Raw genomic sequence first — 19,078 nt, 5'->3', positions numbered from 1 at the left:
TCTCCAGAGTGAGGTTAGGGTTAAAGGTTAGTCAAAGCAAATCCTCCTCTTACCTCACTATTCAATCCTCTCTCAAATAAAAAGTAATCTGAAGATGAAGTGGTGCATTGGCATTTCAACCCATTTACAAAGGAAAAGTTTCATCCACAGTCTTAAATATAAAAAAATATCAGTATTTGGGAAACTCACTTACCATGGAGAATTCAGAATAGCACACGCGCATAAGCCAATGAAATATTCATTTTTAATTTGAGTAGTTCTGACCCAATGGATTATATATAGTGTAAAAAAAGCTGTTAGCCTTTTGGTACTAGTACCTCAGGACTTCCCAATGTGAAATTCACATACAGTAACAAACCAGAGAAAGCCAGGAATTAGCGATGTGATTTGAGAACTTGTAGTAATTGGTTTATTATTTTCAGTTTTTAATCACACAACCCAAGAGTGTTTTCCCCTTGGCCTATGGTCCAAGGCATGGGGGAGGGAGAGATAGAGAGAGAACTGCCTCATCAGAAACAGAGGGCTAGTAAAAAAAGGATTTAAAAAAAAAAAAAAGAGACTCTTTGAGACAGCTCTTAAGCAAAGATACAATGTCCTCAATTTCAATGTTTCTAACTAAAATGTTATGTATGCAACAGATGTAAAAACCTACCAAATCTGGTTTCAAGTATAAAACAAAGAACAAAATCAAACTGTCCTCAAAATGTTTACACAAGTTCTTAAAACATACAAGGGACAACATTTGTGTGTGTATTAAAAATATAGTGAGCCTGAAGAATTAAACAGAATGTAACTCTTCTCAGGAGACAGTCTACTGAAGTCACCTCCTTTACCAAACTGAAAAGAGAACCCAAATCTTTCCGATTATGGATTTACTGGCTAAAAAAAGTGACAGCAATTACCCTAGCTTTACCAGCAGACTAGGATCGGAGGGACTGACAAGGTGCATGATGATTCAGAGCTTGTTTAGCTTGATTAATTGAAGTTTAGAAATCTAACACCTTTATACATATGGCAATCCGGAGGTGACAAAACCAGATAACCTCCCAACACTGTCTCTGGCAAAGGTACAGACAGAGCCTCATTGCTTTGCAGATTGTCTGCCTGGCTTCTTTTCCTGCTGCCCTCTTCCACTCCCTGGTATCCCTCGGCCACGACCACCAAACACTCCTGGGGAAGAAGAGCAGTGAAAGAATAAGTCAGCGGTAACCTCCAGTGTATAGTCTGGGTGCAATACAGTCACACATGCTTTGCCTGACTGGTACACTCCTTTCCCAGGGTTCTCAAATGAGGTGATAGAAGAACCTTAAAACCTACACCTTGCTAATCCACAACACTACTTTTTACAATAAAACCACGTAACCTCTCTTGACTTAGCAGCAGAGTGCTGTCAGATCTCACCCTGCAAAGACTGTTAGCAAGATATTCACTGCAGTGGTTACTAGTAGAATGCACCAGGATCACAAATTAAAAGTTACAATTTTCAAAATAAGTTGTCCAGTACATTGATTTAAAAACTAGACCAATGTATCAGTCATTTAGTGAGATTAGCAAATTCTACCATAGGCAAAGAAAAAAAAAAAAAAAAAAGACACACCAACAAGGACGCAGAAATCAATTTGATGGAGAAAGTGACTCACTTCAAAGATACGCCAGTTACAAAATGGGACAAGAGTATCCCACTGTGTTATTACCTTGCCTATCTACCCATCAGACTTGCCTCAGTTTGCACACAGCATACTGACCCAGAAGGCACTCATGATTGGGGTGCTTTGGTCAGGGCATCAGCAACATGGAGCAGCCTTGTAGCGTGGCCCCAATTCCACCTCTTTCCAGAGCACTGCTCACCAAACTAAAGCTAAATCAGCATGAACATGCTGCCAGGGAGCTCCTCCAGACTGACCTTCTGGTAGGATTACTGTGGTGTGCTGGAGATAGGGGTGCTCTGGGATTCACTCTGCTTACACCCCTGCACACAACCAGGCACAAGCAGCTTCCTTAGGGCCCACAAAGCCAGGTCACAGCTGGCTCTAGAGCAGCGGCTCCCAACCTTCTTAAACTGTTGGGAAGGGACACCAAACTCGCATGCCACTGGTGGGGCATGTACTAGTTTGGGGACCCCTGCTCTACAGCCTATCCATGCAGCTGGGCTCTTTGCAGCCCATGGACTGTTCAGGTGATTAAAGTTAGCCACACTGCTGGCTTGAAAGGAGGAGAGGCCTCCTTCCCCCAAGCGGCTGAAGATGTGGACTGCAGTGCCCCCTCCTGCTGGCCAGGAGCAAGAGACCACGAATTGCTGAAAGGGTCATTCTTCTTGATATTAATTGTGTGCCCAGTTATAGCTTTGCTCCTGCCTGCTAGCTCCTTAGCAAACTGTGTCACCCTTTCTGTGCCGCAGTAACAAAAGCCTTTCAGCTGATTAACTAATGCGACAGCAACTGTAAAATATTCCCTAAGTTAATTAAAGTTACACATCAAAGCAGCAGGGAACTCCTCTACCTCAAGAGGAGAAATCGACTCTGCTCTCCACCAGGCGGATACAGCGATGGCACAAGGCCTGGAGGGAATATTTCATGCAAAATGTTTGTCGAACCCACCGCATCCAGAAGCGGCAATGCCAAGTACTGTGGTCACCGGAGTGGAGGGAAGAGAAATAAAGGCGCCTTCAGATTTCTGAAGGTCACTTTTGCATTTCGAAGGCTTTTAGAGGCTAAGCAAGAGCAGCAGAAACCCTAGCTTTGTTCCTCTGGGAGTCTATTGACATTCCTAGGGATGCTGCTTTTGCAAACAGAGTCCCCTTCACAAGCTCTCCAGTTCAAATCTGAAACTGCCAAACTCATTGCAACCACTGTTGCAATTACTTGTGTGATCACTAAGATAGGAAATGGTTCTGGTGACAAGCTTTTAAGGCTGCTCCATCCAAACAACAGCCAGCCAATCTCTCTCTTCAGCTATTGGTGCACAGAGAGCTAGTTGTGTGTCACAGGTGGCCAAAGGCCACCTCACATTTTGATGTAACAGAATAAACGTGAGGTCCAGGACTGTCCTTAGGAGAAGCTTCAGACCCTGGCTCAAGAGCAACTCTTTGGCTGAGTAAGAAGCAACACTGAGTGAATCCCATAGGTTTGGCCAAAGCTGCAGCTGGCCTCAGGGGTGGGAGACAAGAAGCAGGAGGATAAGGAATGACCAACAGTGATAGGATCCTGGGATTGGGGCAGCCCCTCTATGATCGTTGCACCCTACACTGATTTCTAGGGTGGTTTTCAAGGGATCACCTTTTAACAACCATGAAGCCTTCAGCTGGAAGGGTGAGAATGCTCCAAACAGTCAGCAAGTGAAACAAAGAGTCAGCAGCTAGATCTCTTATAAGTAATGCAAAGACTTCCCAAAGGGACGGCCAGATGTGCTTCTCTTAAGCAGACTAGAGTGCATCACCTGAGCCCTGCACTGGAAAGAGGCTTCCCCTCCCCCCACTGGTCAGAACCCAGTGCATATTCAGATAGAACATTCACTCGGGCCCCCAAACTGATTTGCTAACGAAGGAGATTTCACATGAGGTTTGTGCTGAGAGGGACAGAGCGATTACACAAATGGGCCACAGCTTGTTTGGAAGGAGTCTGACCCAGCCAAGTTAAGGGACTTACTTATTTGTTAAGCTCCTACCCAACTCCAATAAACAGAAAGGAACAGTTCCTGCCCTTCCCTTTGTATTCACCTGCCTTACAGGCATGTTTGTGAACAAGGCAAAGGACTTATTCCTCCTTAGTTGGTTCTTTTGTAGGACTCATTCCAGTGTCTCACACCACACAGCACTATTAGTTTAAAACTGAGGAACAACAACAGTTACACGTACAAGAAATTTGCTTAAGACAGAAGCCTAGGCACTCCACTGCAAGCAGAAGAGCGAACAGGACCATTACCTCGCCCAGCACCTCCACCTCCTCGGCCTTTCTGTTGTTTCTGCTGCTGCATGCCACCACGGCCTCTGCCCTTTGACACCACCTCCTCCTTCACCATGTCAATGATTTCATCTGGGATACGCAAATATTTAATTGTGCTGCCGCGAATGTAACACTCTGGCATTCTCCAGAATTTGTCTCCGTCCTGTTGGGGAGAAGCATGTTAGGGCAGAGCAGGTGCGTCAGTGCACATGTGCTCTTACGTCTTTGACTCAGAAGTGCCTAAGTCACTTTGAAAATGTTACCATATATTTATTGTCAGCATAAATGGTTTCTCTAATACAAATACATGCCTTGGTGGGGTGGGGGGGGGGGGGGGGAGAAGGAGAGAGAGATTGTACACCTGCCACTAAAGTTTTGTCCACACATGGGGTTATTCAGGGATAGCTCCCTGTGTTAACAACACTTGCTCCCGTTTAGCTTACTGCTGCCCCCACCCTTGGCCTTGGATCCTCCTAACTAGACTTTGGCTCAAAACACAAGAAACGACTGAGCCAGTCTCCCTTCACTTCCTTGTTTCTGTACTCACAGAAGTAAACAAACTAACTAGTTTAGAGCCAGATCCTCCAGATACAGCCCCATGCCATCTAGTGGCCATTGCCATTAATACCATTCAACTAACCAGAGATCAGCAGGGCCAGCTGAGGCTGGCTTGACTGTATCCTGGGTGTATTTTTCTAAGTCTGGGCTTGTCTATTGATGTTTTCCTACTGCACGACTGGAGGGGGATTAAAAAGGCAGCCAGGCAGGATGAGCCACATGAACCACGTGGGTGTAACCCAGCCAGGCATGCGTCCAGCTGTGTAGCACTCTATGGGCTCACTTTGACCACTACAAGCTTCTTTGCAGTACTATGAGAGGCAGGGATAGAGAGAGGGGGACACTGGAAACCCTTTTGCCCTCAGCCAGGTGCTCTAACAGCTCACTACCTGTACTCCAGGCTTTACCTGCCGCCAGTGTCCAAAGCATCAGACACCATCTAACCACAATTTAATATAGGTAAAAAACAGATTCCAGTTCTCTTAAACAAAAGCAGTTTATCAGACACAGGAAAAAAGAAGCAAGTCAAACAAAACATTAAGCAGAACATGATCACGGTTACACTAGTGTCTAGGAAAGGTGCACTAAGCTTGGCTTTAAGCCAGTGGTCCCCAAACTTTTCAGGGTCACCCCCCCTGCCCAAGCCACGGAGTGTGGGGGTTGCGGCTGGGGCCAGGAACTGAGCCATGGCTAGTGGGAGAGGCTGGAGCCAGGGGATAGGGCCAGAGCAGAGTGGGTCTGGGTGGCGCTACCTCCCCATCCTCCATAGGGGCAGGGCCAGCCCCCCCCACCAAATGTTTCTCCGCAACCCCCCCCCAGCGGGGTGTGCCCTACATTTTGGGGACCTCTGCCATAAGCTCTGTTACATAGCATGCATGGTTAACCAAAATGGTACTTTCGTATATTGGACAACCCTGACTCGACAGCAGGCTATCATCAGTTCAGATTCAGCCTCTCTGGAAATCTCCACAATGCCTCCTCCCCCTTCTCTCCTTGAGCCCCATTACCTCTTGATTTGGAAATGAAAAGCACTTACTCCGTAGAAGATGATTCCTCCCGTTGCCCAGTCTGGTTAATTTTGATTCCTGTGATTCCCTGCAAACTGTTTTACTCACTGGTGTTTGACCATATTTTGTTTCTTTGCCCTTGCAAACAATTATCTGCATTTAAGAGAAGGTTCTCCTCACTTCTACATAGACATTAAACACTATTACTGAGCATAATGCACAAATACCATGTCAGTGGGAACAGCCCGAACAGGCTAGTTCTCACCAAACATCTCTTACAGAGCGGTAACCCACTAAAGGGAGAACACAGAATGATGGCCAGGCAGCAGCTATCACAGCCAGCCAGAGTCAGACTGGGGGTTCCTGGCATGGGGCACCTGACAGTGTAATCTAAAATTGTCAACCTTACCCTTGATGTGCAGATGACTTCTCTTAGGTTGATGTTCATCCAGTTATCGCAACTCACTAGGTGACCATTGTACGTTTCACCATTTTTCAATTCCACCAACTGAGAGACAATGGAGAAAGTCAAATACAATAACCAGCAACTGTGAAATTCTCAAGAGCAGACAATTTCAGGGGATAATTGATTCAAATATTACCTAAGAGCATATATGGGCAAGAGAAGCGTAGTCACAGTGTAAGACTGTACAAGAGGAAGTGAACTTCCAAATCAGTCCATATGGTATAATTTAGGCAATAAACAAGAGACACACCAAGAGGTATATCCACCCCACATTACATGCATATAGGAGAGCTACCTCCTGTCAAAGGGAGTTGTACAGGAACAGGGAGAATAAAACCCAAGGTGTGCTAGGAACTTTTTTTTTTTGCTACTCAAGCTTTAGGATAAAAGACTACTACTGCGTTTTAATCCCACCTCAAAATTCTAGCGGCCCTGCCTGCATTATTACCTGCAACCAGAATGGAAAAGGACGCCCTCTCTACAGGACAGAGACAACTTTGTATCCAGCACCACTTGGGCCCTGATCCACTCTGCAACAGTGACTTGCAGTTGTGACAGATTGCCTGTACAGTTTGACACAAAGGGTTACTGCCCACAGGGAACTGTACTGGGACCACCAGGTTCATTGAATTTAAATACTTCAGGTTACATTTTAACGTGACCAAGAGATTGTTTTCCTCTGCTGCTTGGGGCAGTTTAGACTCAAGTCAGCAAGACACACTAAGAGGAATATAGATAAAGCAGCCAGAGGCCAGGGGACCCTCTCAGAAACCACCCCCCCCCCAATAAATAAAAGAGAAAACAGGAGGAATAAGAGTGCTACTGGAACAAAATATCTGGCCCCTAAGTTTTGTGAGTATCCTCCATCTTCCCTCACTTACTCTGAAAAAGTGAGGAAAATGCCCCCAAAACACAAAAGAAAAAAAACTAAGTCCTAAGTAAGCTCCAAATGATGCTGCATGAGATCTGCATTTGTGCAGCAACTGTTCTGTTCTCTTTGCAAATAAGTTTTGCTAATAGTTTTACATTTTTTATCGTCTGCATTCCAGTAACACCCACAACGTGCCTGATCTCTCCACATACATACAAAGATGCAGATTCTGCCCTGAAAAGCTCACAATCAAAGACGAACACACAAAGGAATTAAAAAACAGTTAACAGAGTTCGATAATAAGCATCAGCTGGCCCTATCTACCTGTCTACGCAGCCATAATTCCCGGACCAATTTATTGTGTGAATTTTTTAACAGTGACCAGGCAGTGACTACAATGGGATCTTTCTAACACTCATATACAGACCGCCTTCCTAACGTAAAGGTACTTTGGATATTATTGTGCTAGCAGTTCCAGAATAGCTGCAATGCCCTTAGAAAGCTCTGTGAAGTAGCTGCTGCACAAACACACTAGGTGCTTTGTTAACTTACGTGACTATTGGTTTTAAATGAAAACAAGCGATGAGCGACAGCCCAAAGACTCACCTTTAAAACAGTAAGGCTTCTGTTAAATTGAGAGTAGTGAAAAACGCATCTGACCTGCTTAGAATCTCTGCTATGTCTAATTCTAATCTTATTTCATAAAAAGTCACTCACAAGATTAGGAAAGTTTACTTTACACTACGTTAATAAGACACCAAAAAAAGGGCCACCACACTACATTCTGGCTGCAGCACATGGAAGATACAGAAAATACATCTAAAGCACTCACTTCTTTAGGGCTTCCAAATTCACCTCCCTACCCTCCAACATACAGACCCTGACCTGGTGACTCAAGAAGCTTCATAAGGATTGCAAGCATCGCTTGTAGGAAGTATCCTTGCTACTCACCATAGGGTGGTTCTGTGCAGTCTTCAACAGGGATAAAGGAAGCTAGAACAGAAGGAAAGAGGATAAGCCTGAGAAACATGTCAGCAAAACAGAGGATAAAACAGTCCATTTACAGAGTTATTTTAGCCACGAATTTATTACCAAGCACAAGAGGACTGTGTTTCACTTTGCAGGGAGGAGTAAGAACCATTTTCCCAGATAAATGCCACATGAGCTCCTACCACTCAAACTGACCTTTGAGCGTCAGGTAAAGCACAGCAGGAACCGAGTTTCGCCCAGACGCCCCCTCCCCCGTAAACAGCACCCCATGCCAGGGAAGCCAAGCCACACACCGCTAGCGCCCCCAGCATCTACTGCACCACAGCCCCGCACACTGACCTGCCCGGGGCATGATCACAGTAGCATCTAAGAGCCCGCAGTGCCAGGTGCTGCACATGTCAGTGGTGTAGGTGTCTCCCAGTAGCACCCAGGACCCTCTCCAGCCACAGCCCAGGGGCCCATTATGCTAGGAGCTGTACGCTATTAGGTGAACTACGGTAGTGCCGCAGAGCCCCTGGACCCTGGCGGGAAATAGGCGCTGCAATAGCTGTTGGCGCTATTAGGTGTATTACGGTAGCGCTGGGGCGGCCCTGCACCAGGGCCACGCGCCTTCCTCTTCCCCTCCCCCCCCAGCCCGCGCGCTCCCTTTCAGCCCCTCCCCCCGCGCCTCACCATCCTCCCGCTCGGCCCGGGCGCTCGCTCCCGTCCGCCTCCTGCTCCGGCCGCGCGAGCCCCGCCGCCCAAACCGCCGCTGCTGCTGCTGCCGCGCGCCACTCCGCCGCCGGCCCAGCCCTCCGCTCGGGCCGCCCAGCGACGGCCGCCGTTTTACGACAGAGCCGCGAAAGAGCGGCGCGCGCCAAGGGCGGAACGGCGCGGGGCGTCCCCATTCCCCACAATGCCCCGCGCCCCCCGGAGGAGGGGGGCTGCGTTACCCACCATGCCGTGCGGCGCGGCGCGCCAGCCAGAGCCCCGCCTCTGCGGCCCCCGCGCCGGGCGCTCGCGCTTCACGCCCTTGTCCAGGCGGGGCGGGGGGAGGCTGAGCGCTCCCGGCCCCCCGCGCAATAACCGCGCGACCCCCCGCGTGGGAGCCCCTGGTCTGGAGAGCGCCCCGCTCCTGCCGCGCCGCCTGCCCCCGCCGGGCTCCGTCCCGCCCCCCGCCGCTGCGGTCAACCACAGCTCCTCCGGGATGGGGTGACCCGTCACTGGCCGCCATGAGACACGTCCCTCGTTTCCCCATCGCCGTTTCCCGTCCTGCGCTGGCGGCGTCTACAGGGCACTGTGGTGAGCAGCGGGGCTCTGGGCAGCTGCGGAAGTCCACCCTCGCAGAGCTTACTGCAGGACTGAGGCCTAAACTGGCTAGTGTCCATCCAGCCTTCCTATGTCCTCTCCTCCCGTCCCCCTGAACGTGAGCCATACAATGCTACTGCATCGAGCAGCAGCTCACACCCTAGAAACCCAGGAAGGGGGCACTGTGCCCCCTAGTGTCCCTTTCTCTTTCGTTTTAAAACATTAGATTGGGTTATTGAATGAGTAATGCTACCCCAAAACCATTAACTTACATGACTGAAAAAGGGAGAGGTGAAAATTGGACCCAGTGCATCCCGTTAATTCTTTGAGGGCTGCACATACGTCCTGCACACACGGAATCGGCACAGCTGCTTTATTAGCATATCTCCCAGTGAACTATTTAGCCCCTTTATTTATTGGAACAGTATTAGCCCATGGAGGGCTTCTGCCCGCCCACTTCCCAGAACTCAACACCACGGTTCACCCAAAACACCCCACCTGGTTTGCAGGTGTTGATCCTGCAGCTAAAGGGTTAAGTGGGCTCTACTGACTCACTGAGGCAGGTGGTTCACTTCCCACCAGCATATAAGGGAAGTAAGAGGAACACTTTCTTCCTTTCAAAGAGATGGTTTAGCATGTGAGCAAAGCAGTCCTGATGTAAGATCCCCTAGGCAAGTCTAGGAAAATGTTTGAGGTGAACTTTATTAAATTCTTTGTTAATAAAAGGTAACAACTGAGGGGATGACTTGGCTTTACAGTGTGGACCTTGGAATGTGGCTTAGAGTAGGTTGAGAGAGGCACATCCAGATCTATCAGTGTGATATGTGGGTGCATTTTACATTGCTTATGATGGCTTATTCCCAGCTCCTAATAAGATTGATCATGTTCCCCTGTAGCCAACCAGCTAATTCAGGATGTATAATTCCCTGGATTGCTTGTACAGAGACATTTTGTATTTCTTCCTAAAAGTCATGACCATGGTAATTTCCTTACAGTGACAAAAAACTGAACTTCAGTACACAGATGGATATTCAAGAATTTACCTGCAAATGCAATCAGTGACTAGGTGGTGTCACATCATATAGCACAGCAGTAAAAATAGCAGACCCTGTTGATACTTTAATTCCCAGATTCTAGTACAAGTGTGGGGAAGGGGAATGTTGGGGATACTGGGGCATGGCCACCAGGTAACTCGAGGGGATGGAAGACCACGAGTGTCGATGAAGCCCCCTCGCACTAAGCCCAGGTGTCCTTGGCCCCCCTCCCGCCTGGAGGCATTCGCAGCAGCTCTGCGTACTAGGCCCAAGTGTCCTTGGCCCCCCCGCCTGGAGGCACACACAGCAGTTATGCTGAGAATCTGCAACAATATGCTGCGGAGTCAGACTGCCTGAAACTAAGCAAGGCCACACAGGGGAGATATGGAAGAACAATGCTGAATAAAGCAGCTTTATGTATGGTTTAAGAAATGATACAGAGAACAAGGGAACTAGCTGGGAACTGGATTGGCTGGCTATATGGATACTTGGGGCAGCTTGCTATTGGATAAGTATGCTGGAAAAAAGGATGTATAAAAGCCTGTGTAACTTCCTGCTCTGGGTACAGGATTTGAGATTCAAATCTCCCTGTACCTTTTTGAAGCTTCAAATAAACTTTTCTGCTTCTCCACCCCGTTGTGATTATTGGGTGTAGCACACCGGGTACCAAACCAACTCAAGCTGTTGTTCAGCCTCTCGGCACTGGGTGCCGGCAACAGCTTTTGGCGTCCCTGGGTGGGCGGAGGCTGCAATTTAGCCTTGCCCGGACCCCTCCTGGAGGTCGAGGATTGCGGCGAGAACCGACGCCCAGCGCACACCGGTGAGTTCATCGGGGGCCTCGGAGGAGACGCGATTTGATCGACCCCGGAGGGCACAACGGTGCAACGCACTCATATAGTGGAGAAGCAGTTGTGGTGGACGACGGTGAAGAACTGGTCCCTTGCAGTTGTGGATGACGGTGAAGAACTAGTCCCTTGGATAAGGTAGGAACCTTTTGAAATCAGGATTGTATGCTCTGTTGGAACCTGGGGACGCCCAGAGTTACCCTGTAGGTATGGGACAGGGACAGAGCTCAGGGGTTAAGGCACGGTGTACGCCCCTAGAGTGCATTCTAGCAAACTGGAAGGTATTTGGTGCAGATCCAATGACTAAGAGCCAATTAAAACAATTCTGTACAGTTGACTGGCCTCAATATCAACTAGAGGACCAGGAGTGGTGGCCACCAGGAGGGTCAATTAATTACAACACGATCCTTCAGTTACTCCTGTTCTGTCAGAGAACAAGGAAATGGAATGAACATATGTATGTGCATTTGTTTCTGACTTTATGTACTCGACCAGATATTTTACAGCACTGTAATCTGACTCCGACTGGTTCGGTAGCAGCTAATGTTAGTCCCCAGACCCCCACCCCCACTGTAATGGCAGAGCCGGTGTCCCCTTCGGCCCCTACACCCACTCCTTGTAAGTCCCCAATGGTTGGCCTATACCCCTTAATCACCGAAACTAAAGTCGCCCAGTCTGGATCGGACAGGCGCCCGGCCACGACTATGCAGGTTTATACTCATGTGCCCTTTAATCCTGTGGATTTGGCTGCTTTCAAAGCACAGGCAGGAGAGTTTTCCACCAACCCAAGCAGGTTTATATCAGTCTTTGAGGGGTGCCTCAGTAGTCACAAGCCGGACTGGGATGATTGTAACATCCTCCTGCGAACCTTATTGTCTGAGGTTGAAAGACAACAGGTTGTGTACAAGGCAAGGGAGGAGGCGCAGAGACGGTACGACCGGGATCATATTAATGTCCCTGACCCGGATGCACAAGTCCCCCGAGCAGACCCCAGGTGGGATCCAAATGATCATGGGGATATGACCCGCCTTACCTCCTATAAGGAGTTGCTTTTGCATGGACTCCGTCACTTGGCTGTCCGACATAATAATTGGGCAAAGCCATATGAAGTAATGCAGGATCCAAAGGAAAGCCCTAGAGCCTTTTTACAGCGCATTCGAGACACGATCCGACAGTATATCAATGCAGATCCTAATGATCCACAAACTGAGGCAATTATTAAAGGAGTATTTACAAGCAGGGCAGCCCCTGACATTAAGAGAAAGCTACAGAAAAAGGAGGATTTGATGGGTATGACCATGGCACAGATTTTAGAAGCAGCAAATCGAGTGTATAGTTTAAGAGAAATGGAGAAGGAGAAGAAGCAAGTGAGATTGATAGTAGCGGCGGTGCAGGCAGGCACGAAGGGAAGTGAACGAGAAGGAAGGGGCCGTGGACGCAGACGTCCAGGCCCGCGGGAGAGACGACTGGGGCGCAATCAGTGTGCCCTGTGTAGGCAAGAGGGACACTGGAAGAATGAGTGCCCAAACAAGAAGGAAAGGGGGGGTACCTCTATGATGGCGATAGAAGAACAGGAATAGCGGTGTCAGGGGAGACGGATCATCCTACCCCCGGAACCCCGAGTAAAGATGCGGGTGGGAAGCTCAGAAATAAATTTTTTAGTGGACTCTGGAGCGGCCCGAACTGCCATAAATCAACCTCTTCAGTTGCCAGTAGCAGATTCCCTTACTGTGGTGGGAGCCACAGGCAGGGACACCAAGTGCCCAGTGTATGCCCCAGTGGAATGCGCTTTGGAAAACAGGACTATATCCCACAAGCTGGTGTACCTCCCTGAGTGTCCAACACCTCCGCTGGGACGGGATCTGCTTTGTCGCCTCGGTGCCACCCTGCATTTTACTGAGGATGAAATAACCCTTACCTTACCCCCTGAGAATGCATGGATCATGACCCTTGCAGTTGAGCCCTCAGCCATGCAAGCCCCAGAATGGAGCCCGTTGGAAGACCAGGTGTACCCTCGTGTGGGCATCAGGGATTCCAGGAAAGGCCACCCACCAGACCCCCATTACTATTCAGCTCATACCAGGGAAAGGCCCAGTGCAAGTAAAACAGTATCCAATCAAGAGGGAAGCCAGAGAAGGTTTACAGGAAACTATAGATCGATTCCTAATGTATGGTATTCTCCGGGAATGTCAGTCAGCCTGGAACACTCCCATTCTACCCGTACAGAAGCCTGATGGCACGTATCGGCTGGTACAGGACCTAAGGGCAGTCAATGAACGGGTTAAGACTCTGCACCCTCTTGTCCCTAACCCGTACACCTTATTGGCTTCTATAGGGAGACAGTATACCCATTTTTCAGTCCTTGATCTGAAAGATGCTTTCTTTACCATCCCAGTTGCCACCCCGTCACAGGAGATCTTCTCCTTCGAGTGGGAGGACTGAAAAAGGGTTAAAAAGCAACTTTGCTGGACAGTGTTGGCCCAGGGATTTAAAAACTCCCCCACCCTCTTTGGCCAGGCTCTGGCCAGGGACCTAGAGGAGTGGGATAATGAGGAGGCCCTCCCTTCTGCAGTATGTAGATGATTTGTTAATTGCCACTGTGGGCCAAACCCCCTGCCTTAAAGCCACCGTGAGCCTCCTGAATTTTATTGGACTCCGGGGATATCGGGTAGCACGGAGTAAGGCTCAAATCGCCCTCCCAGAGGTACGATACCTCGGGTTTCACATACGGCAAGGGGAGCGTCAGCTTTCAAGCGAAAGAAAGGAAGCTATCTGTCAAGTTCCTACCCCAAGCACTCGTAAGCGGCTCAGGGCATTTCTGGGTATGGCAGGCTTTTGCAGGATATGGATCCCAGAGTTTGGACTGTGGACTAAACCCCTGTAAGACTGTGTAAAAGAAGCAGATCGTGACCCCTTCTATTGGACCCCAGAGGCTGACAGGGCATTTAAAATCCTGAAAAGAAAATTGATGGAAGCCCCGGCTCTGGGCCTGCCGGATCTCTCTAAGCCGTTTCAGTTGTATGTACATGAACAAAGGGGGGTGGCCCTAGGAGTGCTTACACAGCTGTTAGGAGCATGGAGACGTCCCGTGGCTTATTTTTCTAAGCAACTGGATCAGGTTGCAAAAGGTTGGCCGGCATGTTTACAGGCGGTTGCAGCTACTGCCCTTGTGCTTGAGGAAGCCGAGAAGCTAACATTGGGAGGGGTTATGCAAATCTATACTCCCCATATGGTCCGAGCCTTATTGGATGCAAAGGGAGGGCTTTGGCTTACCCAGGCTCGGATTGCTCGGTACCAGGCTAAGCTGTTAGAGAACTCTGAAGTCACCTTACAGCCTTGCCCCTCCCTTAACCCAGCCACTCTCTTGCCAGAAACAGAGGAACAGAAACATGACTGTTTAGAGATCATAGATGTCCAGTACTCCAGCCGTCCGGATTTAAAGGATGTACCGCTCCCAAATGCAGATTATGAGTGGTACACTGATGGTAGCAGTACTGTAATAGATGGACAAAGGAGGGTGAGTTATGCTCTTGTGACCCTCCATGACACTGTGGAAGCTGAAGGTTTGCCTGCTGGGACCTCTGCCCAGCTTGCCAAACTAATAGCCCTGACCCGTGCACTTGAACTGTCAAAAGGAAAGCAGGTCAACATTTTTACTGATTCAAAGTATGCTTTTGATGTGCTGCATGCTCATGCTGGCCTATGGAAGCAAAGGGGAATGCTGACAGCCCAAGGCTCCCCAGTCAAGAACGGGCCCCAAATCCTCCGGCTCCTAGAAGCCGTACAACTTCCCTTGGAAGTGGCGGTGGTACACTGTAAAGCCCATCAAAGGGAGGATCAAGATGTGGCCAGAGGTAATGCCCGGGCAGATAGAGAGGCTAAGCATGCTGCCACCCTGCCATCCCCTCAGACTGAGAACGCCCATATGCATGCCCTTATCCCATCAGTAGGGGAGCTTCCAACCCCTCAGTATTCTGGGGAGGAGAGACAGCTAACTGACAAACTCGGTCTCCGGGAAAAGGAGGGATGGCTCCATTCCCCAGAAGGGAAGGTCCTCTTACCAAAGGGCCTAATCCAGCCAGTGCTGCAGAAACTACATCAAACCACTCATGCTGGCAGGGAAGCACTTATCCAACTAATGGGAAAATACTTTATCACTTCCGGACTCCGACCCCTGGCTGCCCAGGTACAAGCGGACTGCTTAGTCTGCCAAAAGAATAACCCCTGACTGGGACATCCTGTGCCACCAGCTGCCCTAGAACCCACTCCGGGCCCTGGACAAGTGTGGCAAATAGACTTTACTGAGTTTCCCCGGACCCAAGGGTTCAAATATCTCCTTGTTATAGTGGATCGGTTCAGCGGATGGCCAGAAGCCTTCCCATGCCGTAACTGCACTGCCAGAACAGTGGCCCTCAAGTTTGTTAAGGAGATCATTCCTCGCTTTGGACTCCCCCTGTGGATGGAATCTGACAGCGGGACACACTTCACGTCAAAAATCATTCAAAGCATCTCACATGCCTTACAGATCCCCTGGAAACTCCATACGCCCTGGAGACCGCAAGCCAGTGGTGTAGTGGAGCGTATCAATCAGACCCTTAAACGGCATCTCTCAAAAGTGTGCCAAGAAGCCTCACTGCGATGGCCTGATGCTTTGCCCCTCGTCCTACTCCATATCCGCGTTCTCCCAAAGGGTAGATTAGGGCTCAGTCCCTTTGAAATTATGTTTGGAAGGGCATGGCCTATGAATGGCACCCCGGTTCTGTCAGGGGAATGGGAGTTGGGTAATGGGTTTTTGTCACAGTATATGTGTTCCCTGTCTGCTGTTCTCTTGTCTCTTCACAGGTAAACCAAGGATTCCCAGCCTCTCCCCTTGGACACTCCCTTCCACTCCTTACAGTCCGGTGACTCTGTGCTTGTTCGTACCTGGAAAGACGAGCCTCTCCAGGAAAAGTGGAAAGGACCCTATACCGTCCTGCTGATCTCCCATACAGCGGCAAAGATCGAGGGACACAAGAACTGGATCCATCACTCTTGTCTGAAGGCAGTACCCGCCCCCTCGTCAGCAGAACAGTGGACCGTCCAACCTGCTGTCCTCATCTAGTGACGATCTCGGGCTAAAGCTACTGTTTAAAAGACACAAATAGCGGGCACCTTAATGCTAAAATGGGCCCACCCAGGTACTGGAGGCCCTGGTTTGGGAAGACTCTGGTGATAATTAATTGGGTAACATTGTTATTCTCTGTATTGGTATTTCCAAATTGTGCATATCAGGAGCATAACTCCTTTGTTTCGCTTGCGCACCATGTTGCTACTTTAACAAACCAGACTGATTGTTGGGTATGTGCTCCAACTCCACTGTCCCCCAAAACGGGAATGCCCCTTGACATGCTGCCCCTGACCCTAGCAGAATTAGCCACCACCAAAGAGCAGGAAAGAACGGACTCGCCGTTCTGGAATAAGACCTCTTTACAGCAAGCCACCTATCAGGACCAGGAGTATTCAGTTGCAGTACTCACTGAGGGAGTGTTATGTTTTACCCGAAACCAATCTGATCACTATGGGCATCCTGTGGGAAAAAGCTCCTGTGTTATTACACAGTGGGCTGATGGGTATTGGATAAAGACCAACAGGGGAGGTCAACAGTGTGGGTGTAATGGTTCCTCCCCTTTTAGGGAAACTCTTACAAATAATCTTACCACAAAAGAGGGGTTTGGAAAGATAACTTGCTGTCCAGTTAATATCTCCAATGTAGCAAGCCAATGGTGGGTTTGTAGTGGTCACTATGGCGAGTGTAATTTGAACGGCACAATTAGAAACGCCCCCACTTGTACCCAATCAGGAGGATGGGATGCCCCCTTAGGGGCATATGAACTGTTTGGAAAAGCAGCCCTAAATATCCCAGGAATCCCCTTAAAAAACAGTGCTTACTGGGCCCTACAGGGTCACTGTTTTGTATGCGGCCGAAAGACTTACAAGGTGCTGCCAGCCAACTGGACAGGTAGCTGTTATATAGCTCATGGAGTTCCTCATCTGTCAATAACTGCCACACTGCCCAAAGGAAAGATTAGAAATGCCCGAGACACCTCTGTTGAGTCACGAGAAAAGACCCTGCGGCGACTGACTACAGCATTGGAGGGCAATATGAAGAATTCCCTCACAACCAAGAAGCTTATAGGGTGCTCTGTACTGGGAATAGCGCCACTGTTTTCCGGGCCAGCCATGGCATGCATAGGCCGCTATACTGTAAGGCTGCAAATGGTACTTGAGAAAGTGGCCTTAGAGTTAGAGGACTCGGTTAGTGATTTAGGGTCGGCAGTAAAAACATTAAATAAAGAGGTACAGCAGCTCAGGACGTTTTCCCTCCAAAACAGGCTGGCTTTGGACTATCTCTTGGCATCCCAAGGAGGGGTTTGTGCCCTCGTCGGACCCGATGTTGTGTATATGTAAATTATAGCAGTTATGAGATCTATGAAAAGCTGGTTCAGGCTGAGGCCCATGCCCGAGCCGGAGCACAGGTTGTCTATACTGCCCCCGAGAGCGATTGGTTGCAAACCTTGTTTTCAGGCTGGGGTTTGTTGTCTTGGCTTGGTGGTTTATTTAGCCTGCTATTGAAACGTCTCTTTCCTGTATTGCTTGTATTACTGGTATTATGCTAGGTTTCAGAGTAACAGGTGTGTTAGTCTGTATTCGCAAAAAGAAAAGGAGTACTTGTGGCACCTTAGAGACTAACCAATTTACAGCTCACGAAAGCTTATGCTCAAATAAATTGGTTAGTCTCTAAGGTGCCACAAGTACTCGTTTTCTTTTTGGTATTATGCTGTGCAGTATCATGTGTTAGGGCCCTTTTGCAGAAGTTAATAAGTCATTCTCTTCAGGACTATCACAAAGTGCTTATGCAAAGTCCTATTGTAAAGAAATAAGTAGCCCAAGTGAGAAAACTCAGAGCCAAGGCTGTTGAGTGTTCTCAAAGGGGGGGAGTTGTTGGGGACACTGGGGCATGGCCACCAGGTAACTCGAGGGGATGGAAGACCACGAGTGTCGATGAAGCCCCCTCGCACTAGGCCCAAGTGTCCTTGGCCCCCCTCCCGCCTGGAGGCACTCGCAGCAGCTCTGCGTACTAGGCCCAAGTGTCCTTGGCCCCCCCGCCTGGAGGCACACACAGCAGTTATGCTGAGAATCTGCAACAATATGCTGCGGAGTCAGACTGCCTGAAACTAAGCAAGGCCACACAGGGGAGCTATGGAAGAACAATGCTGAATAAAGCAGCTTTATGTATGGTTTAAGAAATGATACAGAGAACAAGGGAATTAGCTGGGAACTGGATTGGCTGGCTATATGGATACTTGGGGCAGCTTGCTATTGGATAAGTATGCTGGGAAAAAGGATGTATAAAAGCCTGTGTAACTTCCTGCTCTGGGTACAGGATTTGAGATTCAAATCTCCCTGTACCTTTTTGAAGCTTCAAATAAACTTTTCTCCTTCTCCACCCGGTTGCGATTATTGGGTGTAGCACGCCGGGTAGCGAACCAACCCCAGCTGTTGTTCAGCCTCTCGGCACTGGGTGCCGGCAACAGGAAGAAGCTCAGAAAAAGGCAAAAACGGGTCGAGTCGGTGAGAATATCCAACCTTGCCAGCGGTCACCCCAACCACCACTCAGCTCCATTACGTGCGTTAGTTTGGTGTACGTATACAGACCTTTCTGCTGGTTCAGGTGACGTTTTATCCTTTCTAGCAAGCCAGATCCTTGGATTTCAGTAACTGGCTTTGTTTCCAAAAGCTTGTATGGCAATCAAACAGCAGGCCGAGGCAGCGTTTTCAGTGCCTTCCCTGTTAAATTCTCCGCTGGGAGTTGCTAGCGGTAAGATGTTAAAGGAACGGTGCTGCAGGGAGGAGCGGACCGCGCAGTAAAGTCACCAGTGCGCTGGCCGGGAAAAGCGCGGGTGGCCCGGGCCGCCCACGAGGCCTGCGGGCGATTTCAGCAGGAGACGCTCAAAGGTTCAAGTCCCTTGGCGGGGCACAGCGCAAGGCGTGCCTGGGCCGGCGCTGACAGCGGGCGGGCCGAGCTCGGCCTGCGCGGGC

General features: G+C 49.3%; 1 protein-coding gene across 3 annotated transcripts; it reads right to left on the bottom strand.

Annotated features, from left to right (window-relative positions):
* Positions 1-494: 494 nt before the first annotated feature.
* Positions 495-19,017, bottom strand: LSM4 (LSM4 homolog, U6 small nuclear RNA and mRNA degradation associated). 3 transcript variants are annotated; one of them, XM_074939460.1, is made up of 5 exons: positions 18,695-19,017; positions 7,795-7,836; positions 5,916-6,014; positions 3,921-4,104; positions 495-1,170 (listed from the first exon to the last, which is right to left on the bottom strand). In XM_074939460.1, the coding sequence occupies exons 2-5, from the start codon at positions 7,795-7,797 to the stop codon at positions 1,082-1,084; spliced, it is 375 nt and encodes a 124-aa protein (XP_074795561.1). In that variant the 5' UTR covers positions 7,798-7,836; positions 18,695-19,017; the 3' UTR covers positions 495-1,081. The 3 variants fall into 3 exon arrangements, with proteins under 3 accessions (XP_074795561.1, XP_074795559.1, XP_074795560.1); XM_074939458.1 differs by lacking the exon at positions 18,695-19,017 and adding an exon at positions 9,167-9,289; XM_074939459.1 differs by lacking the exon at positions 18,695-19,017 and adding an exon at positions 8,506-8,615.
* Between the last annotated feature and the right edge of the window lie 61 nt (positions 19,018-19,078).

Source organism: Natator depressus, chromosome 25 (genome assembly GCF_965152275.1).
Source record: "Natator depressus isolate rNatDep1 chromosome 25, rNatDep2.hap1, whole genome shotgun sequence".
NCBI classification, from domain to species: Eukaryota; Metazoa; Chordata; order Testudines; family Cheloniidae; genus Natator; species Natator depressus.
The sequence above is the reverse complement of the archived record's forward strand: the minus strand, read 5'-3'. Positions and strand labels throughout refer to the sequence as shown.

What these genes read in the sequence shown, in the direction of transcription:
- LSM4 (XM_074939458.1), bottom strand. Translation starts at nt 9,247, where the DNA reads ATGGCTCACGTTCAGGGGGACGGGAGGAGAGGACATAGGAAGGCTGGA. An exon ending in GTTTAGGCCTCAGTCCTGCA is followed by an intron (nt 7,837 to 9,166) that starts GTAAGCTCTGCG and finishes CTTCTGTTCTAG; the next exon opens with CTTCCTTTATCCCTGTTGAA. An exon ending in AAGTCATCTGCACATCAAGG is followed by an intron (nt 4,105 to 5,915) that starts GTAAGGTTGACA and finishes TCTCCCCAACAG; the next exon opens with GACGGAGACAAATTCTGGAG.